Source organism: Balaenoptera ricei, chromosome 10 (assembly GCF_028023285.1).
Source record: "Balaenoptera ricei isolate mBalRic1 chromosome 10, mBalRic1.hap2, whole genome shotgun sequence".
Taxonomy (NCBI): Eukaryota; Metazoa; Chordata; class Mammalia; order Artiodactyla; family Balaenopteridae; genus Balaenoptera; species Balaenoptera ricei.
This window is the reverse complement of record NC_082648.1, coordinates 2,859,131-2,882,296: the sequence shown is the minus strand read 5'-3', so window position 1 is coordinate 2,882,296 and position 23,166 is coordinate 2,859,131. Positions and strand designations below refer to the sequence as shown.

General features: G+C 52.7%; 2 protein-coding genes across 3 annotated transcripts in view; one reads left to right on the top strand and one right to left on the bottom strand.

Annotated features, from left to right (window-relative positions):
• The window catches only part of WASHC1 (WASH complex subunit 1), a 52,898-nt gene extending 52,326 nt beyond the window's left edge, over positions 1–572 (bottom strand). For both annotated transcript variants that reach the window (XM_059935100.1, XM_059935101.1), the window contains exon 1: positions 351–572. In XM_059935100.1, the coding sequence (XP_059791083.1) occupies positions 351–557 (207 nt within the window). In that variant the 5' untranslated portion in view covers positions 558–572. The remainder of the gene's footprint in view (positions 1–350) is intronic.
• Positions 1–23,166, top strand: part of IQSEC3 (IQ motif and Sec7 domain ArfGEF 3) — a 99,405-nt gene that overhangs the window by 9,662 nt on the left and 66,577 nt on the right. The window contains exon 2 of the mRNA XM_059935091.1: positions 20,861–20,944. Coding sequence (XP_059791074.1) covers positions 20,861–20,944 — 84 coding nt within the window. The remainder of the gene's footprint in view (positions 1–20,860; positions 20,945–23,166) is intronic.

Below are 23,166 nucleotides of genomic sequence, written 5' to 3'. Positions count from 1 at the left end.
CTTCCTGGAGCTACTCAACTCGTAAGAGCCCATGGGCGAGGGCCAAAGAGAATTCCAGAGGCAGGTGAAGGCAAGGCGCTGCACAGCACTGGATTGGGGTGGAGAGGGAGCCCAGAAGCCAGACTGAGCCCAGAAGCCAGGACTCCCGAGTTCGATTGCTGTGCCCACCCTCACAGACCCCAAGTGGGAGCCTGCAGCAAACCGCTCCCCCTTCGCTGGGCCTTGGTGTCCCCTCTGCCCAACGGGGACAATCAGTCTTTGCCCACCTTTGGGCCCCTCTCTGCCCTCACTTCACTGAGTCTGTGGCAAAGCAGGGCTGTTCAGAGGCTGCTGCAGCAGAAAGCACTTACCTTAGATGGGCAAAGTGACTTCCAAATGGTAAGAGCCTTAGGAAGGGAGCTCAGAATCCACTCTCCATTTCGAGATAACAAAGGAGACAGACCCTGGGGCCGGGTGTAGAGCGGCCAGGCCCCGCAGGTCGGGGAGGGCGGGGTGAATTCTGCCGGGGCTTCCGGCTCCACACGCCCAGGAATTTCCACGGGGCCCCCTCTGGACATTCGCGCGTCAACAGCTGGAGGGGAGCGCTAAGGATGCAGCCCCCTCCTTCCCCCTCCCCCCACCCCACTCGCCCGGAGCCTGGGGAAGCCCTTCCGCGGGCGGCGCATCCCAGGGGCTCCGCGGGGGCGGACCCGCCGAGCCGGGCTCGCGGCTGCGTGGGCGGCCTGGCGAGCGGCCGGCGGGCGGCGCGGAATCTACCCGCCCACGCGCCCCTCGGCGCCTCCCAGCGGGGGCGGCAGAGCCAGCCCCCAGCCCGGCGCCCGGAAGCCGCGCGCCCGGCGCCCCTCCCGGCGTGGCGGCTGCTGAGTCACGCGCCCGGGAAGCGCGGCCGCTGCCCCCCATCCCCCCACCGCGCGCCCGGGCCCCGTGGGGCTGGGGAGGGGCGCGTCTCGCGGGTGCGCTGCTCCCCTCCCCCCACCCCCGCGGCCCTCCCCCCTAGCCTGGCGAGCCGCCCGCCCACGTCGTCTGGGAGCATCCCAGCCGCGCGCCTCCCGGGGGAGGAGCTTCCGGGCTGCGACCCCGCCCCAGACCCGACAGGCCGGGCCGCTGCCCGAGGGTGCGGGCGCTGCGGGCGGGACGTGCGCTGCTGTCCCGGCCTCCGTGGGCCACTGCCCGGGCTGGGGGGAGGGCCATCGCCTTCCTGGGGGAAGCCGCGGGGGCGGCTCAGAGGTTCGGGATCAGGGTGGTGTCAGGGAGGGCCGGTTCTACCCTAGCCTTCCTTGTACCCGAGTCACCTTGGCCAGAGAATCCCAGCTCCGGCTTAGCCTTCCATGTCTATATTTGTATTTTGTACAAATACAAGTCTTCGAGTTCTGGCCCAGCCTGTGATAACCATAGTAGTTCAGAAGGTGGCCTGGGGTTTGAACCCTGACTCGGTCATGTACTAACTGTGATCCTCAGCAATGACAGCCTTGGCTTCCTTGTCTGTAAAATGGGGCTAGGATTAGTGATAACCTCCCAGGACCGCTGTGAAAATTCAGAGGTGATGCCAATGAAACACCGAGCAACCCAGGCGCCTGGCGCAGTGGGAACTCGAAGGACAACAGTTATTTGGGGACCCCTCTGGCAGGAACTGGGCCAGAAAGTGATTTTTGAAGGTAGAGGCTTCCCAAGGGCCCCGAACAGGGCTCTTCCTTCCCTCCCTGACAGCCTCTCAAATATTTGAAGACGGTCAGTCCCCCTCCCTGGCCTTCTGAACCGCTCCCTCCAGCCGCCTCCTTTTCTTTCTCCTTTTCTTTCCGGTGAGCACACTGACACCTACACTTTCTGCTCCACGTGGGTCTGGTGGTGTCTCTGCCCACCTGGTCACTGGCTTCTAGCTCCCAGAACACAGGAGCTGGAGACAGCCCTGTGGCCCAGGAGGTGTGGCCCGGCCAGCGGGGGCAAGGGGAGTCCCTCCCTCCCCCTTCCCCCTCCCCCTCCCCCTTCCCCCCCTCCCCCCAACCTTGCAGGTTCTGGACCCTGCCTGGCTCTGGATGGCACCTAGGAACCCACTGGCTTTCTCGGCCCCGGGCCACACAGATGGGACCTGTCAAACGAGGTCAATGAAAGTCCTTGGGCTCTCTGCTGTCCTTCCACTTCTGGCCACCTGTACTTCTCTGCAAGTGGCTTTCATTTTAACACCCAAAGAGCTGAACTTTTCACATGGCTCTGTTGGTTTTCATTTTGTTAATCTGGTTGTGTTCTTTTTAAAAGTTAATTTACTCTTTTCAAACAGGTAATACTTCGACATAGTCCAAAATTTGGAAGATGCAAGTGTTTTCAGTGAAAAGTGTCTCCCTGCCCTTGTTTCCCACCCACTCACCCCCAACCCTACCCCCATCCGCTGTCCCCAGCAACTACTGTTAGAAATTTCTTGTGCATCCTTCCAGGGATAGTGTATGTATATTCAAGCAAATATATATATATATATATACTTGTTTAGATATGTGTATGTTTCTTTTTACACAAATGGTAGTATACTATATGCTATTCTGCACCTTGTGTTTTTTTTCCCCCTAATAATAATCTATCCTGGTGATCCTTCCATATTCAGTATAAAAAGAGCTGTCTCATTCCTTTCAATAGCTGTAAAGTATTCCATTGTGTGGCTGTGAATCTAGGTCCTTTCTTCTCGCCTGCTGAACGTGTAGAAGGCAAGCTCTGGGTAGCCTGCCTCTGTGTAATCATTTGGGGTGGGCTTTTCTGCGGGTGGGGTGGGTGGTGGATGGGTAGGCAGACATTATCCAGGGGCTCCATTTGAACTTGGCCCTCTAGCTGCGGACCTGCTGCTGGAGCCTCCTACAGACATTGGTAAATTGCGGTAGAAATAAGATTAAGGGAGCGGGCTTCCCTACCTGAAAACGCTTCACCACTCTTCCAGCTTGGAAGAGTTGTCTGCAGTCCTCAGGGCTGGGGGCGCTCCCAGGATATTATAATCTGGTTCAAAATGAGCTGAAAGTGAGTCCTACAGCCCCACCTCCTTCACGAAGTCTTCCTTAACTGATCTAATAAACGGAGTTTCTCATCGCCTCTTCCCCTACTTCCCACCCCGGGCTGAGCACACTCCAGTCCTTGCCAACGATGAAATTAATTCTTCATTCCTGTGGCTTAAAAGTGCTTGTTTTCTTCTCTCCATAAGTATATGCTTACGGCATCTGTATTCTTTCTTTCACTTAACAAATATTTATCGATTATCTGCTGTGTGACACTTACTGTGCCAGGTACCAGGGTACAGCAGTGAGCAAAAAACCCCACATCCCTTCAGGAAGCTTATAGACAAAAAATAAACAAGTTTAAGAATGAAAACATAGAGTACGTCTGATGGGATAAGTGCTCTGGGGAGAAATAAAACAGAGCAAGGGGGCCTGGGAATAAAGGGATTTGCAATTTCAGACAGGGTGCCCTGGGCAGGCCTCCTGGAGAGCTAAGGCAGCACCTGAGAAATGCCCTGGAAGAGGGGTTCTGTGCCATCTGGGGGAGGAGCTTTCCTGGCCGAGGCAGGCGCAGCCCAGAGGTGAGTGAGGGAGCCTGTCTAGTTGTTCAGGTAAGACAGGGGCAGAGGGAGCGCAGGGAGAGTGGTCTGAGGTGAGTCAGAGACTTTGGTGGGTGGAGGGAGGGTGGGAGCGTGCAGGGCTGCAGCAGATCTTGTAAGAGGTTCTCATCTGGTATTTCCAAATCCACCAGGCAGTGTTTGGAAAGGCGTGGGGACATTTTAGCTGTTGCAGTGGTTGGCAGGGTTAAGCGGGGGAAAGCATTGCTCTGCTGGCATTTAATGGGCAAAGGCTACAGCAAACACCCTCTAGTGCTCAGCACCATCCCCACGAGGAAGAATCTTCCTGCCCCAAATGCCAGCGTTTCTTGTTGAGAAACACTGATAGGGCCTTGGAACCTATTGTGAAGAGTTTGGCTTCCACATTAAGAAAAACTGGGAGCCAGTGGATGGTTTTAAGCAGAGAATGCTTCAAAGGGACCTCGGCTGCTGGGTTGAGCTTGGGTTGAGAATAGACTTGAGGAAGAAGAAAGCCAGCCGGAAGCAGGGAGATAAGGTAGGAAGTGGTTGCGAAGTCCAGGTACAAGACGGAAGTAGCTTGGACGAGAGGCCATGGCAGCAAGTGGTGATAAGCAATCAAACCACAGGACTTCCTGTGGGATTAACGTGGGTATGAGAGGAAGGGGAGTTGAGGATGAGTCCAAGAGTTTGGACTGAAGTTACTGGAAGGATGAGACGGGGACATCGGAGGGGGTCGAGTTTTAGCCACGCGAAGTTGGGGATGCCTGTGAGACGTGCACTGGACAGGATTGGCAGGCCTTTGGATGGACTGGAGATAAAAATTGGGGAGGGCTTTTAAAGCTTCAAGGCTGGATGACACCACCACCGAGTGAGAAAAGAAGACCACAGAGGGCCGGCATGGAGCCTTGGAGCGCGCCGGTGGCAAGAGGTGGGGATGGGAGCTGAGACACAGAGCCAAAGAGGAAGCGGCAGAACAGCTTGAGAAGCATGTGGTGTCCCAGCGAAGAGGGGTCTCAGGAGGACGGCGGGAGCAGAGTCACCTCCCAGACGGGGTGAGCAGGGAGGAGAGTCCATTGTGCAGCGCGGAGGTCATTGGTGACCCTGAAAAGCACAGCTTGGGTAGAGCAAGGGGCACGGCGGAAGCTTGTTTGGTGTGGGTTTAAGAGAGAAGGGAAAAGAGATTTAGACAAATCAACCCGGGGTAAAGTGTGGACCTTGACTAGGTCCTAATTCAGATGAAGCAACTGTAACAAGACATGTTTAAGGCCATCAGGGAAATTCAAACACAGATATTGGAAGTATTGTTACTTTAGTTAGCTATAATAATGATACTGTGATATCTTTTCAAAGTTCTTACCTGTTTAGAGATACATTCTGGGTGAAATGGTATTATTTCTGGGGTACGCTTTAAAATACTCCAGCAAAAAAGATGGGGGTAGAAGACTGGCAGGAATGTATGTTTGAAATTTCTCTAAAAGGAAGTTTAGGGCTTCCCTGGTGGCGCAGTGGTTGAGAGTCTGCCTGCCAATGCAGGGGACGCGGGTTCGAGCCCTGGTCTGGGAAGATCCCACATGCCGCGGAGCAACTGGGCCCGTGAGCCACAATTACTGAGCTTGCGCGTCTGGAGCCTGTGCTCCGCAACAAGAGAGGCCGCGACAGTGAAAGGCCCGCGCACCGCAATGAAGAGTGGCCCCTGCTCGCCGCAACTAGAGAAAGCTCTCGCACAGAAACGAAGACCCAACACAGCCAAAAAAAATAAATAAATAAATTTAAAAGGAAGTTTAGAAGATGACAGAATGGGAGGGACTGCAGAAAGTGAGTATAGAAAACTCTTCGGTGAATTTTGCTAGAAAGAAGAGTAAAGAAATGGGGTGGTTCCTGGAGGGGGAAGAAGGTTCAAGACAGAAGATTGTTCTTGAAGGTGGGAGCAACGGTGGCATGTTTGTCTCAGCCAACTGCGGGGACTGGCCGTCCACAGGAGAGGCCCTACGCTGGACACTGCAGGGAGGCTAAGGAACACGGCCTCACTGCCTGGAGGAAAGGAATAATAATTTAACGAAAGCTAATTTTTTATCTTGCACTCACTGTGGGCTGGGCATTGTGTTAAGTGCCTTACAAACTTTATCTCAATATATGTCTCAATAACTTCTTTTTTTTAAAAATTTTTATTGGAGTATAGTTGCTTTACAATATTGTGTTAGTTTATACTGTACAGCAGAGTGAATCAGTTCTACGTATACATATACCCCCTCTTTTTTGGATTTCGTTCTTGTTTAGGTCACCACAGAGCACTGAGTAGAGTTCCCTGTGCTATACAGTAGGTTCTCATGAGTTACCTGTTTTATACATAGTACCAATAGATATATGTCAATCCCAATCTCCCAATTCATCCCACCCTGCCCCTTTCCCCCTTGGTATCCATGTGTTTGTTCCCTATGTCTGTGTCTCTATTTCTGCTTTGTAAATAAGGTCGTCTATACCAATTTTTCAGATTCCACATACATGCGTTAATATACGATATTTGTTTTTCTCTTTCTGACTTACTTCACTCTGTATGACACTCTGTCTCAATAACTTCTACAGTTGGGGGGTGAGGCACAAGAGGGTCAGGAACCGCTGCCGCCCCCCACCTCGTTCAAGCAACCACCAAGAGGCAGCGTCCAGATTCAAACCTGGGGGTGTGATTCTGGCGTCATTGCTCTCAGCCTCTCTCCTCCTGCAGACGATTGCAGGAACGATTGCAGGAACATGCATCCAAATGGCCTCTGCCCTGGAGACTGTCGTTCAGGAGGAGGTTAGGGGAAGGAGGGCAGCCAAGTCTAATCTAAAGGAAGCTCTCAGGATTCCGATGCAGCTCCCCACTCAAGAACCATCAGAATAGATCAGCCTGAATCGGCTAGCTGGGGGCTGGGGAAAAAATGAAAATATGTTGAGGTGATGAGCTGAGCTGTACGGGAGAAAGGAATGTGGAGAGAGGGAAGCTGAGCGTATTATTGTTATTTAGGGATGGAAATTTTATTTAGGCTCCTCAAGGGCCGGAGTCCTATCTGTACCTCCATTTAACAAGTAGTCATTGAGTACCTACTGCATTTCAGGCTCTGCTGTAGGTGCTGGGGGCTCACAGCGAACAAGTCAGACAAAGACTCGGCCATCATGGAGCTCACATGCGAGAGGAGAAGACAGATGTTAAACCAGGAAAGTAACTCATGTGTATATACACTCATAAGGACTATAAGGAAAAATAAGGGGGTGACTGGGAGGAGGGAGTTTGATAGTCAAGACCTCACTTAGGCGGTGACATTTGAGCAGAGAAATAAAGTGAAGGACAGAGTCACGGGAAGACCTGAGGGAAAAACATTCTGTGCAAATGCCCTGGGGCTGGAAGAAACACATGTTCAAAGAATAGAAGGGAAAGGTGGAGAGAGAGAGAAAGAAAGAGAGAGATAGGGTTGGAGGGGTCCTCCAGAGGGGTTTGTGGGGTGGAAGTTGTTTGGGTGGCGGTTTTGAGCAGGGAGCAATGTGATCCACCCCTGCAGGAAAGTCAGGGGGCTCAAGGGGCAGAAAACGGAGAGCAGCTTGCAGAGAGAGCCCCGCAGTGCAACCTGCAGCCATTTTTTTTTTTTTTTTAAAGGGAACGCTATTTATTTATTTATTTATTTTGGCTGTGTTGGGTCTTCGTTTCTGTGCGAGGGCTTTCTCTAGTTGCGGCGAGCGGGGGCCACTCTTCATCGTGGTGCGCGGGCCTCTCACTGTCGCGGCCTCTCTTGTTGTGGAGCACAAGCTCCAGACGCGCAGGCTCAGTAGTTGTGGCTCACAGGCCTAGTTGCTCCGCGGCATGTGGGATCTTCCCAGACCAGGGCTCGAACCCGTGTCCCCTGCATTGGCAGGCGGATTCTCAACCACTGCACCACCAGGGAAGCCCAACCCGCAGCCATTTGATCTTTACTCATTTATTCAGTCTTTCTTTCAACATCCACGTACTAATTTCTGCTGTGCGCTAGGCATTTATGTACGTCTTCCAATCTCATTTTCTCCATACAATCCTAATGGGAAGGTATTATTATCCCCATTTCACAGATGTGATAAGTGAGGCCCAGAAAGGTTAAGGTGACCCACCGAGGTCACACAGCTACAGTGGTGTCTTCAAGATTCACACACAAGCTTTAGCCTCGTACACCCTGATGTAGCTATCCCCACCCTAGGGGAGTCCCCTGCGTTGGGGAAGTGCCTCCCAAGTCAAGGCCTGATTGGGAACTTGGCTCAGTGTTCAGGGACACAGAGGCTGGTGGCCCCACATGACACATCCATGTGACAGTTGTTCATGCTGCTGAGCTTGGCCTTTTGCCCACTCATCTCTGTCTTGCCGTGAGGACTGGGCTAGAGGACAGGCAGAGTGTCACCCACGTGTAGCCATGGATGGATGATTTGCAAGTCCCCACAGGACATCGTATCCCTCCATGGCCCACGTGGTCAGCAGGGTTCAAGGAGGGTTCATGTAAGGGATGAAACATCCCTGGTCTCAGTCCTCTGCGTGTGTGTGTGTGCGCGCATGCATCTGCACCTGCAGGGTTGCATGTGAAAATATGTATATGTGCGTGTGTGTGTCTACACAGCGAAGAGTGAGTGCATGTGCATGTGTGCACACATGTGTGTGCAGGATTGTGCGTGCATAGGTTTGGGGTGTCCACAGCCACACCGGTGGGGAGGCAGGGATCAAATGCTGCTGTTCCCAAACCTACAACTTGCGGGCTCTTCGGGAACCGAGCTACCCCCTGCAGTTGGAGAAGGGGCCTCGGTGGATTCCGCCCCAGAGCATCCGTGGCTTCCTGGCTGCTCCGTGGGGCGCACTCCTAGGATGAGAGGAACTTGGCTCAGTGCTGGATCCACCCCTAACCAGCTGTGTGACCTTGGGAAAACCAGATCACTTCTCTGTTCCTTATCTGCAAACGGGAATAACTAGATCTAACCCATGTACAAAGATTAAAAGATGTGTGAGAAGATGCTGTATAAACGGTGAGGTGGTGGACTGAAGGGAAGAGACGGCAGCCTTGTGTGTCCAGCACAGTGCCAAGCGTGATAAGGAACACACTGGCCACAAAAGCAAAAAGAAACAAGTGGGAGGCTATCAAACTAAAAAGCTTCTGCACAGCATGGAAACCATCAACAAAATGAAAAGGCAACATTCCGAATGGGAGAAAATATTTGCAAATCATATACTGATAAGAGGTTAATGTTCAAAATATGTAAAGAACTCATACAACCCAATAGCAAAAAATAAACAATCTGATTAAAAAACGGGCAGAAGGGGCTTCCCTGGTGGTCCAGTGGTAAAGAATTCACCTTCCAATGCAGGGGATGCGGGTTTGACCCCTGGTCGGGGAACTAAGATCCCACATGCTGTGGGGCAACTAAGCCCACCTGACACAACTACTGAGCTCGTGCGCTTCAACTAGAGAGGCTGCGTGCCGCAAACCACAGAGCCCACGTGCTCTGGAACCCGCGTGCCACAACTAGAGAGAAGCCCGCACGCCGCGATGAAGAGCCCACGCGCCACAATGATAAAATGATCCCGCGTGCCTCAGCAAAGATCCCGGGTGCCGCAACTAAGACCTGATGGACCAAAAGAAAAAAAAAAAAAAGGGCAGAAGACCTGAATAGACATTTTCCCAAAAAAGACAAACTGACCAATAGACACATGAGAAGATGCTCAACATCACTGATCATCAGGGAAATGCAAATCAAAACCACAGTGAGATGCTACCTCACACCTGTTAAAATGGTCTTCATCAAAAGGATAAGAAATAAGTGCTGTTGAGGGTGTGGAGAAAAGGGAACCCTTGTGCACTGTTGGTGGGAAGGTAAATTGGTGCAGCCACTATGGAGAACAGTATAGAGGTTCCTCAGAAAATTAAAGATACAGCTACCATATGATCGAGTAATTCCACTTTGGAGTATTTATCCAAAGGAAGCGAAAACAGGATCAGGAAGAGATATCTGCCCTCCCATGTTCATTGCAGCACTATTTACAATAGCCGAGTTATGGAAACAACCTAAATGTCCATCAATGGATGAATGGATAAAGAAGATGTGAGATATATATATATTCCACACAGTGGAATATTATTCAGCCATGAGAAAGAAGGAAATCCTGCCTTTTGTGACAACATGGACAGACTTGAGGGCATTATGCCAACGAAATAAGCCAGACAGAGAAAGACAAATACTGCATGGTATTACTTGTATGTGACTCTTAAAAAGAAAAAAAAGTCAAACTCATAGAAACAGAATGTAGAAAAGTGGTTGCCAGGGACTGGGGGTGGGATGGGAGAAATAGTGAGAGGCTGGTGAAAGGGTACAAACTTTCAGCTGTGAGATGAATAAGGTCTGAGGAGCTGATGTAAGGCATAGTTGATAACGCTGTGTTGCATAATTGAAAAAAAAAAAGAAGAATGCACTAGACCCAGGCAGACTCTGCCCTCAGCCCAGCAAACATCGAACAGGTAATCAGTGGCCAGCCCGGTGCATGGGATGTGGATGCGGACACCCAAGATGTGGTGTTTGCCGTTTGATTGGGAAATAGAGCATCTCGTTCAAGAATGGAGTGACCTCTAGTTACTACGACGGTGGGCTGTGAGCTGAACATTTTCTCATTTAGCTAATTCTAAAGGCACTCAGGCTTCCTGTTTGGTCCACCGCATGCCCCAGCCTCTGCTGTGGCAGCAATATACCCTGAGGCTGGGCCCAGGCCTCTGCCTTACCTGTGAAATGGAGGGCAGCATCTCTGCCTCTCCAGTCCGTCGTGTTGTGTGTGTGGCCGTGGGTTCCTGGCAGGCAGTGTGGACACGCTGCGTAGACAGACAGGCCGGCTGTGTGGAGCGTCCGCTGTCTTCTGGGCTCCAGAAGTCAGGGCGACTCTGAGTGAGGACGAGAGACGGTTTTCCTGTTGGGGATGGGATGCCTTGATGCCCTCTTCAGGAAATGTGAAAAGGAGACGGGGTCGCTGTTTGTAGTTTGAATTGGGTGGAAAATTTGCAAAACCCGGACATAAGTGAGTCCAAGCCGCTTCCTCTTTCTCCGCAGAGGCCTCTCGTCTGTGCCATGTGAGTAAGGGCCGTGCGAGTGTCCACCTGGCAGGGGTACTGGGTGTGGAAGAGCTGTAGTCATTCCACTGAAATCAGATTCAGAGGCTGGTCTCTCCCTGAAGCGGCTTACAGCCTAGTGAGGAGGGAAACGCCCACAGTCCACAGGTGAGGGCTGTTAGGAACCAAGACCTGGTGTCTGAAAACCACCCCGGGTCGGCAAGCAGCAACAGCATCCGTCTGCGCAGAAGTCGCTTGCCGGGGCGGCTCTTCTGCGCATCGCGGTGGCTGGCCGGGCCTGACTGCACCGGGAAGTTCACTTGCAGGATGTTCACGAGCACGGCCTGGCCAGCTGCTCTTGGCGTCGGCCCCTCTCCTCGCCACGGACTCCTCCCCGCAGGGTTCCTCCGACCACCACGAAAGCCACCGGGCACACCACTTCCCCGGAAGCCAGGGGCTGGGGTGCTTCAAGAAGGAAGGCTGGGCTGGGAAAAGTCGAGTCAATGAGGAACTGAGAAGATCCGGCTGGATTGGCAACCGGATCGCTGGGGGACTCCCTGGGGGGGTCCCTGGGGAAAGCTCTGTTAGGGCTCCGGGGAGGAGCCGCGTCCCAGCAGGTTGGCAGGAGATCAAGGTGAAAGGAAGCACCTGCAAGCAGAAGGTGGGGGGAGGCAGTTGTAGGGAAAAGTAGTGTGTCTAGGATGAGAGATTTGATGAGCAAAAGCCTGTGCCAGCGACAGCACTGAAGACCAGCGGGGGAGGAGAGGGCCTGATGATGGGGCTTGGAGAGGAGGGCGCACCCCTCTCCTGAGATGGAAGGGAGCGAGGCAAGGGTGGCAGAAGGGGGACATTAATAACAGCTGACACAGGGACTTCCCTGGCGGTCCAGTGGATAAGACTCCACGCTCCCCATGCAGGGGGCCCGGGTTCCATCCCTGGTCAGGGACCTAGATCCCGCATGCATGCCGAAACTAGGAGTCCGCATGCCACAACTAAAAAGGATCCTGCATGCCGCAACTAAGACCCGGCACAACCAAAATAAATAAATATTTTTTAAAAAGGAAAAAAAAAACAGCTGACACTTATTAAGCACTTACTGTGTGCCAAGTCCTATTGTAAGTGCTTTGCGTGTCTTAACTCATTTCACCCTCAAAACGCTTTAGAGAAGTTCTATTGTTAACCCCATTTATAGATGAGGAAACCGAGGCAAGGCTGTACCGAGGAGTTAGGCAGGATGACGCAAGGAGTCTGGCTCCAGGCAGTGAGAAAAGGAGGGCGGGGCGGGCCACCGCTGGGGGCGCGGCCAGCAGCTCCTCTCCAAGACCACCGCAATCGATCGGAGAGATGGAGCAGCCTTAGTAATCAATCGCAGGAGGAGGGCTTTTGCTTAGAAGAATACTTTCCCAGTTGTTGTTTTTTTAAATAAATTTATTTATTTTTGGCTGCGTTGGGTCTTCGTTGCTGCGCGGGCTTTCTCTAGTTGCGGGGAGCGGGGACTACTCTTTGTTGTGGTGCGCGGGCTTCTCATCGCGGTGGCTTCTGTTGTTGCGAAGCCTGGGCTCTAGGCGTGTGGGCTTCAGTAGTTGTGGCTCGCGGGCTCAGTAGTTGTGGCTCGCGGGCTTAGTTGCTCCGCAGCATGTGGGATCTTCCCGGACCAGGGTTCAAACCCGTGTCCCCTGCATTGGCAGGCGGATTCTTAACCACTGCGCCACCAGGGAAGTCCCTCCCAGTTGTTTTTTAAAACAAGAAAGCTTATTCCCCCAGCCCCCAAATCAAACCCAATGGGCGTCTCTAACACATAATCAGACCAAATCGGAGCTGCACTGGTTGAAGTGGAAGGTCCAAACCCTGCCTTCTACACTTGCCTCCTGACCTCGGGGTGGGCCCTGGGGCAGCCGGTGGGGCTCCTCAGGGCACAGGAGAGAAGCACAGCGTTTCCACAAGACCAGACTTGTTCATATGAACGTTCAAAGAGCCAGCAGCGTGTTTTCAGGGGAAACCTCTCTGAAAAGGAGAGGCAGGCAGCTCTTTTCCCAGACTCTGTAACCCCTATTCCTTGGCGGGGATGTGGACTTGATGACCTTTAAAGCTCCCCCAAAGGAGACTGAGCAGAGAAGGAAGGAGAAGCAAAGCCTGGTGAGAGGGATGCCCATCCGAGCTTTCAGCCTTCGTCAGGCTCGGGGCAGAACACTGGAGCCCGCGGGCCTACCTGACCAGGGTGACATTTCTGTAGCTTTTTGCCCCTGGCTGCTGGGACATCCGTCATCACTTGCCTTATTAAGACCTTTCCAAAGCTTTCTGAGGAGGACTGTGCAGTTGCAGATGGCACCAAGGGGCAAAGGAAGCCCACCCCTTCCTCTGCGCTCCGGGGCCTGCAGGAGGTGGGGGGGGGGGGGCGGGAGGAGGGAGGGGGGATGGAGCCTGGTAGGTCTCTGATGGCAGCAGAGCTGCGGCTGCAGAGTCCCTCGTTGGCTCAGACTGATATCAGTAATAGTCATTATAAGATTGTGCATCTGTGCAGGGCTTATTAGGTTTCTCCCAAGGCGGTTTCACATTCAAAGTCTTACCAAATCCCCATAACTCAGTGAGATAAACAGGACAGGGATAAGAGCCTTGTTTACAGCGACTTGACCTTCCCCCGGGCCAGCGGTGTGGAGAGGGGGCTGGGTCTCCACCACCAGCTCCACACTGTTGCTTCTGCCCTTCCTGGAACCCTCAGCCCCAGGCCTGGGGCCAGCGTTTCCCCAGCTCACCCACCCCACCCCCAACTTTGTCATTGTCCTGCTTTCTGGCCTCCTGGACTCCTCTGGCTCAGTTACGAGCCATCTGGTCTCTGAAAATCCAAGCTAGCAGTTGAAGGGAAGGAAAGGAAAAAGTTGGTGTTTTTTCCTGCTGCTTGGAGGGGGGTTAATAATTAGGTGATCGGGGGCAATGGGAAGAGGGAAGTTAGAAATTATTCTCAAGACTCTTGATGAAGTATCAAGAAGTGAGAAGGGGGAGAAAATATTTTGGTCTTACAAAAATCAGCCATATTAAGGTGCAATTACACACTAAAATTCTCCCATTTTAAGCGTGTAGGTTGATGATTTTTGTCAAATGTCTATAGTTGTGTAGCTACTTCTCAAGCTATGGAACATTTCCATCACCCCGATGACCCCTCGTTCCCTTTTCACTTTAATCTCTCTCCTCCCGTATCACTGAAACTGATCTGCTTTCTGTCACTATTGTTTTGCCTTTTCTAGAGTCTCATACAAATGGAATCATACATTGTGTGGACTTTTGTGTCTAGTATCCTTCACTTAATATAAGGCTTTTTTGAAATTCATCCACGTTGGTACATACATGAGTAAGCTTGTTCCTTTTCATTGCTGAACAGTATTCCATTGTATGGATATACTACAATTTGTTTATCCATGGATATTTAGGGTTGCTGGGTTTTTTTTTTTTAACATGAATCTTTAATTTTTTTGTAATAACTGTCTCTACATGTTTTTTAGAACACATGGTCCATATGTGTGCACGATACATCATTTACTCAATTTACTGACAATGCTTGGTGTGCATATATATTTGTGCCCTCCTTGAATTAACTCTGGGCCAACTCCATTCCACTCCTACTCCTCTGGCCGGGCACAGACGCTCACAAAATGGGAACCACTCTTTTTTTTTTTTGGCCGCACTTCATGGCATGTGGGATCCCAGTTCCCTGACCAGGGATCGAACCCACGCCCCCTGCATTGGAAGCAAGTAGTCTTAACCACTGGACCACCAGGGAAGTCCTGGGAACCACTAATTTTAGTCACACAACTCAAGAAATGAATATTCAAACCCAAACACTTACATGGATGTATAACTTTTTTTAAAAAATTTTATTTATTATTTTTGGCTTCATTGCTGGGCACAGGCTTTCATTAGTTGCGGCGAGCGGGGGCTACTCTTCGTTGCGCTGCGCGGGCTTCTCATTGTGGTGGCTTCTCTTGTTGCAGAGCATGGGCTCTAGGCACACAGGCTTCAGTAGTTGTGGCTTGTGGGCTCAGCAGTTGTGACACATGGGCTTAGTTGCTCCACGACATGTGGGGTCTTCCTGGACCAGGGATTGAACCCGTGGCCCCTGCATTGGCAGGCAGATTCTTAACCACTGTGCCACCAAGGAAGTCCCGGATGTTTAACTTTTTTACTGTATTTAATTTTATCGTGGTACGAACACTTAATACAAGATCCACCCTCAACAGATTTTTGGGTGTACAATGTAACTGTAGGCACAGTGTTGTACAGCAGGTCTCTAGGATGTATTCATCTTGCGTGATTGGAACTTTATGCCTGTTGACTAGCAATTTCCCATTTCCCTCTCCCCTCCCCCATCCCTGGTAACCACCATTCTGTTCTCTGATTCTGTGGGTTTGACTATTTTAGGTTCCTAATTTATTTATTTATTTATTTATTTATGGCTGTGTTGGGTCTTCGTTTCTGTGCGAGGGCTTTCTCCAGTTGTGGCCAAGTGGGGGCCACTCTTCATCGCAGTGCGCGGGCCTCTCACTATCGCGGCCTCTCTTGTTGCGGAGCACAGGCTCCAGATGCGCAGGCTCAGTAATTGTGGCTCACGGGCCTAGTTGCTCCGCGGCATGTGGGATCTTCCCAGACCAGGGCTCGAACCCGTGTCCCCTGCATTGGCAGGCAGATTCTCAACCACTGGGCCACCAGGGAAGCCCTCTTTTTATTTTGATGAAGTCTAATTCATCAATTTTTTTCTTTTATGGTTTGTGCTTTTTGTGTCATATCTAGGAAATCTCTGTGTCCTCTAAGTCGGATTTTCTCCTGTGTTTTCTTTGAGAAGTTTTATACTTTCATCTGTTATTTTAGGTCTATGATCTATTTTGTATTAATTTTTATATATGGTGCAAATTATGAATTGAAGTCCATTTTTTGCATATGGATATTCAATTTTTTCAGCACCATCTGTTAAAAAAATTAGTATCCCTCATTGAATTATCTTGGTACTTTTACCACAAATCAATTTACCAAGAATCAACTGATGTTTGAATCTATTTCTAGCCTCTCTGTTTGGTTCAATCAATCTGTATGCCTCTCCTTATGCCAACATCAAATTCTCTTAATTTGGGCAGCTTTATTTTAAGTCTTGAAAGCACACAGTGTATGTCCTATAACTTGTTCTTGTTTCTCAAAGTTGTTGTGACTATTCAGCCTCTCCCACCCCCCACGAATAGGAGTGACTTCTGAGAAAATAAGGTCATCTTTTCCTCCTATTACCATGTTTAGATGGAGAAGGCTTCCTGGAGGAGGTGATAAAGTTAAGAAAAGGGGGAGGTGGGAGGAGCCCAGTCTCCAGGCTCTACCGGCACTGGTGACGGTGGCACCAGGACGGGTCGGGGTGAGGACGGTGCTGGGAATGATTTTATGATTTCTCCCTTTTCCTGAAGCTCAAGACTGCTCTGTCGGAGAGGTTCCCTGGCTGTTTCCTTCCAGAGGCTGGGGGTTAGAGCTGCTGTCTTCAGCTTGGTGAAGGGGAGGGGGTCCTCCTTCAAAGCTGTCCCATCGGGATGCTGGCTTTTCCTCCTCAATTTTCCTGCAGGGCGTCCCCTCCTCCATCCTCCGCCACTTCACCCACTGCGTCACCGCACGCCTCATCAGTTCGTCTCAGCTACTCCGCTGTGTTGATGGCCGAGCGGTGGAATCCTGAGTCTCAAACTAAATAGAGACGTGGGAAACTGTAGGTGCACAGCCTCCCGTGGCTCGGAGCCTGGCCTGGCTACAACCTCATTAGCTCCTGGCAGCTCTTGGTGCTTCTTCTCCCTCCAGCCAGCTGGCCTCTGAGGTCTCTGCCCTTCCCCAGGCAGCACCACCACTCTCGTCTCCGCTTCCTGGCTCTTTCAGAGTAAGAAACGGGGTCCTCTTCCAGATGAACCCCAGCTTCTCCTCTTCCTTCAGGCCCACGCTGACCCTTAACCCCCATCTTGCTTGGGTGATGCCCTGAAATGCCCCGATGGCCCGCTCCTCTCATCCCCTGAGAACTCCATGCTCCTTCCCAGCCCAGCCTGGTAGCAAGACCAGGGATAAGCCACACACTGAAACCCTCATTCTGGGTCCGGACTGCCCCGCTCTAGGCTCACCACATCCACCCACAATCCAGCCACCCCATCAGCATTCATCAACTTGGGGCACCTGGGATCACTAAAGCCAGGGAGGACTGAGTTCTGCCTAAAGTCAGGGGCCCTGGGATTACGAACCCGAGAAATAAGCTTTCAGCCTGGATACCATATGCCTCCCTCCTTTGGAATTCCAAGGGCCCAGGACTGAGAATGGGTTGTGTTCTTTTTTTCAGAGGGGCCCCCTTCCATTGCCAACTTACTGGGGCCTCTCTGTTCCAGATCTCCGAGGGCCACCGCCTTGGGCTGCGAACTGCCCAGACCGCGAGGTGAATGATGCAGCGTGGCAGCTCCGGGAAAGCCCCTCCAGGGCTCCTGCTCTGGGCCGGGTTGGGGGCTGCAGGATTCCAAGGTCTGGCTCACGTTCCTGGTGCACCTTGAAGGGTCCCCCTCACCCCAAAGCGCAGCGGTTGCACTCAGGCCTGTGAGCACAGGCTTTCCTCCTCTCTTTACTTCCCCAGCAGCAAGGGGACACAGGCCTGCCTCCTAGGTCCTCCACCTAAATGCCCAGCATCTTCGGGATTTGCTCCACCTGCTGAGCCTGTTTCCACCACAATGAAATGGGGATGCAGGGATGTTGCAGGTTGCCATCTGCCCTGGTCTGATGAATTAGGTGCCAAGGGCAGAGGTCTGAGAAGCGGGTCTGAGAGCAGCAGGTTCTCGCTACGTGGAGGGGACGTCTTCTGCCTCCTGGTGCCCACAAAATGCAGCACTGGCTGACTTCAGGCATGCAGGGAGCGCCCTTCGTGGAAGAAAAATTCTTCCTTCCTTTCTGTCATTTGAGCTGATGAAATTAAAGGCTGGGTCAGAAAAGTGAATGAATAAAACGTTTGCTCGTATGACCCTTACCTTTATGATGTGCTTGTACATCCACTGTTGTATCTGCTCCCCTAAAAGCCCTGCCAAGTGAAGGATTTACTATTATCCTAGTTTTACTGGTGAGAAAACTGAGGCTTCGGGAGATAAAGGACCTGACGAACCTACACAGGGGTTGTGATCCGCTTGTGGAGAGCTGATGAACCCAGCACAGATCCCAGCACCTAATCGGGGGTGGGCTGCGGGCAAGGCCTCAGGCCAGCTGTCCTGGGTTCTGTGGACAGGCCCCCTGCCTCACATCTGGACAGGCTGTGATGGGTGGTGCCGCCCCGGGGACGCCGTCTCGTCCCTTCTGTCCCCCACTTCCCTTCTCAGCCTCTGGTGCCCGGCGGTCTGGTGCCTCTGGTATGGGGGCAGTGCTCCCAGGGAAGGCGGGAAGAGAGGGAGGCAGAGAGGAGGGGCTGTGACCTGCAGGCCAGGGATTCAGGGATCAGCTCAAGCGCGGTGGCAGGACAAGCCTCGGACTTGGGCAGCGACGGACAAACCAGGCGACGATCCCCCTGCCCATGTTCTCATTACGGCTGGAAAAAGTTCTGGCTTCAACCAAGCAGGAACTCCATCGTTGGTTGACATGTATGCCCTCTCTGCGGGTGGACTCCCTGAGGCGTGGGATGCTCTTTTGCACGCTCACGCACTGAGCACCAGCGGTGTGTACCCGGCACCGGGCTAAGCACCGGGGGCTCCCGTCCAGGGAGTGGGGCCTGGGCGTGAGTGTCCACTGGCCATGAACCTTACAAAGTAGAGTAATGGGCACAATCCTTGAAACCTGCCTGCCTGGGCTTTAGGCTCTCCTGCTAACTAGCTGTGTGACCTTGGGCAAGTCACTTACATCCTCTGAGCGTTGGTTTTCTCATTTGTATAAAAGGCGATGATAACACAGACCATAACGAGTTGTCATGAGAAACGAGGCATGTGTTGAACGCGTGAGAGTTCATCTGTGGTTCACAGACTCCCCGGGCCTCCGCTTCCTCATTTGGAGACCGAGGAGGAAGTTTTGTTGGATGCTGTTTTGTGAGTTTTAACAAATTAACACATGGAAAGTGCTTAGAACAGTACATGCCACATAGTAAACACTATAAAGTGCTGAAATACGGTTATTAGTATTTTGCTGCCCTGACTTTGTCATCTATCATCTGTCTGTTTATCCGTCTATCTATCCATCCATCCATCTATCTATATCTCTCCATCCATCCATCCATCCATCTATCTATATTTATCTATCTATCTGTCCATCCATCCATCCCTCTCTATCTATCCATCCATCCATCCATCTATATCTATCTATCCATCCATCCATCTATCTCTATCTATCTATCTATCTCTAACCCTTATTTGTACTTTACTAGCTTTTCCACTAATATCCTCTTTCTGTCCCAGGATCCCACCAAGGGCACCACATGGCAGTTAGTTATCACGTCTTAGTTTTCTCTGGTCTGTGACGGTTTCTGTCTCTTTGTGGATTTCAAGACCTTGACAGTTTTGAGGAGGACTGGTCAGATATTTTGTAGAATGTCCTCGATTTGGGTTTGTCTGACGCTCTCCCACGTTTGGACTGGGTTATAGGTTTGGGGGAAGGATACCACAGAGGTGACGTGCCTTCCCATCACTTCTCCACTTTTTTCTTCCAATTTTATCTCTAACGGGAATGAATTCTTGGGGTTCCTCTGTGTGGGTTCTCCTCTGAGGTGGAGGGAAGGGAAGTCTGGGGCTGACTTAAGCTAAGACCTGCCCAGATCAGGCACTTGGACGGTGACCTTGGGCAGGGCAGGGGGCCAGGGTGGTCGGAGGTGGGTAGCATGAAATTAATCCCAGAAGGAGGCACCGAGGGGGGTGTCTATTGGGAAGCCCCTGGCCCAGGCTGAGAAGGCCCATGGGCAGGAGGTGGATAGAGAGGAAACGGGGGAGGGGCTGAAGGCAAACTCCTCCTCCCAGCTGGACTGTCCTGAGGGACCCCATCAGTAGGAACCCCAAAAGAGACTGCGACCCCCAATACACTGCCAGCCCGAGCCTGAGGTGCAGAAGGACTTGGAGACATCCAGGCTTATGTCTCCCATTGCACGTGCCAACGCAGCCGCAACTGGGGACCTGGGAGGACCACGTGGAGAGTGCCTCAATGCTGCTCAGGGGAGCGGCTCCCAGCCCTGGGAGGCTGATCAGAACAGAGCCCTTTCGGGTCTGACTTTCTCTGACTCCATGATGATGACTGCTTGCCAAAGGGGAGAAGGCAGGAGGTCAGCATAACTTTATCCAAAAGTAATTTCAGGGGAGTTCCCTGGCGGTCCAGTGGTTAGGACTCGATGCTCTCACTGCCAGGGCCCGGGTTCAATCCCTGGTTGGGGAACTAAGATTCCACAAGTCGCACAGCACAGCCAAAAAAACAAAAACAAAACAACAACAAAAATAATTTCAGTGTTAAGTGTCAAGGTGGCTCAAGACAGGTATTAGAATCCCAGCCTCGTAACAACAGAAGGACCTTGGAAATTGTGTAGTCGAATGGCTCTCAATTCTGGCTGCCCTTAGAAAATCAGCTGGGAGCTTATAAAATGTCCTGCTGCCCCTGACCCAGGCCAGCCCAAGTGAATCCGTAGTTTAAAAAGTCTCCTGGAGAGATTAGTAAGCAGCTGGGGCTGGGAACCACTCCTGTGGTTCATTAGTAAATAAGCTGAAACCCAGGAAAGGTGAACAAGGTATCGCAACCCGAGCCAGCTGTAGCGGTGGCCCCAGAACCCGGATCTCCACCTTCCGGTCGGCTTTTTCACCCACATCAGACAAATCTCTCATCCAGCTGGCAACTCTAAAGCCTCTATGAGTGCTTTGCATCTTTGCATATGATTAGCTTAAAAATGTTCACTGCATGCAATTCTGTGCATCTTGGATGAATAGACCTAGTTCTGCCTCGCTGGTCGGACCTTAATGGGGGAAAGGGTTATAGAGGGCTAACCGTGATAATGACAAAAGATACAGCCAAGTAAATGTTACGTCACATGGAGGAGCCTACTGCGGGGATCGGGGCGCAGAAGCAGAGGAGGTCAGGGGGCTGCAAACAGGAGGCAGTGTTTGTACTGACTCAGTGCCGCACGTCCTCCCCTGGGTAGTGTTTGGGACCTTGGTGTTACCCAGGGGCAAGGTGTTGGGGCAGGAGCGCCTTGGGGTCAGAGGGCACTGACCTTCTTCCTCTGCTCTGCCCTCAGGAATGAGACCGTGCTGCACCAGTTCTGCTGCCCAGCCGCCGACGCCGAGCAGAAGCCCGCCTGCTCCGACCTGGCCTCCCAAAGGTGGGAATAATTGCCGGACGGTCCTCCCTTCCCCACCCCCACTGTCCTTCCCCCTCCAAGCAGAGCACACACCAGGGCCCTACTCGGCCTCTTCCTCCCGAGTCGCGTGGTTTTTTTGTTTGTTTTTACCTCCTCCCTCATATTTCCATCTCTCCGTCCTTCCTCTGGACCCCAGACGAGCAATTCCCAATTTTTAAGTCATGATACCCTGCTGTGCAAATCCCAAACCTATGCTCCTTCCCACTAAGCAGCCTGTAAAAAATTCACCTTTTTAAACGTCAGGGGAAATTAGCTTGATTATATCTATACATCTCACGTGGTGGGTTGTCTGGCACCCGAAGGTGCCCCACCAATAACAGTACCCATCCTGCCTCTCATATCCAAGATTTGCATTTTTCTCTCTAACCTTTCTCCTTCCACAAAGGAGCCAAGGTAACTTTGATTTGAAGGTTTGTCATGCTCCGCTGGGTTTGCCGACCACCTGGGAAGGGAGGGGGCCCACTGAGAAGTCCGGTCTGGAGTCCTGTCCCAGGCTCTCCTCCCTGCCCTGTTCTGCATCATTCACCCACCCTCTCTTTTCCCCGCAGGCTCTCTCCATCGCTTTCGTTCTTCCCCTCCCCTCCATCATCCACCCCCTCTGACCCTCCACCTCTCCTCCTCCCCCGCATCAGCGTCCTCCCCCCCCCCCCCCCCCCCCCGTCTCGACCTGGAGCTGCCCCCTCTGTACTGGTCACACTTTGTCCTTTCCTCTTTCCCCCAAGTTTTCCATCTCAGTTCAGTGCATTTCTCTTTTCTTTGCTTGTTCTTTACTTCCCTGGGGGTCAGGATACTCGGATTCCAGCCTGAAACGCACCCCCTCTGCAGTCTCCTCTTGTTGGAATGAACTTGGGCAAGTTCCTGGATTCCCCTGGACCCCACTTTCCCCATCTGTACGATGAAGGGGCTGGTCTATGTAGGGAGCAGCATGACTTCCCATCTCACCGAGGCTTCTGGGCTGCTCAGAGCCTGGACGGGCTTTAGGACCCGTCTCATGGGAGGGCAGCAGAAGGTTCTAGCTGCGAGCACCCTGGCCCAGACCTGCTGCACTAAGGGCCACCTCCAGGTTTAAGCCTCAGTGATTCCATGATCCCTTCATTCCTTGGGAAGTAACTGGGCAGTCATCAGAGATGGTAGCTGGTGGGCTTGGGGATGGAAAACCTCCCCCGAAAGGTGTTACTGCTTGTTTTCCCGTAAAGGGAGTCTGAGCGGGTTGGGAGAGGCAGGACTCTGGGGAGGAAATGGTGGGAGGGATGTTGTGCCCAACATCCCTGTTCCCAGCCTTATCCGTGACCTTCCCAGCCCCTCCCTTCCCTTTGACCAGGTGTCCCGCCCCCAGAGAGCATACCCAATCCCTCCCCCCACCCCGCCCCGAGTTACTGTAAGGAGGTGCCGAGGTCAGAGGCCTTGTGTGCTGTCAGAGCACATGGTGCTGGGTCACCAGGCCCTCAGGGCCACGCTGGGAGACCCTGGGCTGGGCTCTGAGACAAGCCAGCCTCCTCCCACTGCTCAGCCTGGGTTCCCACTGGCTCAGCAGGGCTCCAGCCGAGATGGCCTCCTCTGGGGTTTCCAGGGATAAGCCAGGTGGTCTCTACAGGGGGCCCAGTAAGGACTCCACGCCATCAGTCAGAGCTCAGGGTCAGGGTCTTTGGTGTGTGAGCGCAGGGCTGGCCACCTCCCTCCTCTGCAGCTGGCCGACAGTGACCCAGGTCAGCAGAGCCTGAGGTGCCATGCCCTCCCTGTCCCCACCCAAGCTGTGGTGCTGAGCAAGAGTCCCCTTCCTGAGCCGCTGGCCTCATCCCCGGCGGGTGGTGGCCCATCACCCCTAGCGCCTCTGATCAGACGCACAAAGACGAGCTGCTGCAGCCTGAGGGAAACCCTCGGCCCAGGGGAGACCTGGGGGTCCAGGAGAGACCCTTGCCCCTCCCAAAGCCCCAGTCCTGGGGGAGTGTGTGTGTGGGAGGGGCTAGGACGGCCTTCCCCAGCTACCCAAAGGGCAGCCCTGGGGCATGGGGTCAGGAGAAACTGTGTCTTGGGACACGGAGCCTGGGGGGAGTGATGCTCCCAGAAGAGGGAAGACTGGGAGGCCGAGGGACGGGCACAGTGGGCCCAGGGACGGAGTGCAGTGGCGTGGTTATGGGGTTGGCAAGGTCTCTGAGCCTGGACCACCCGTGCATCGCCCCGAG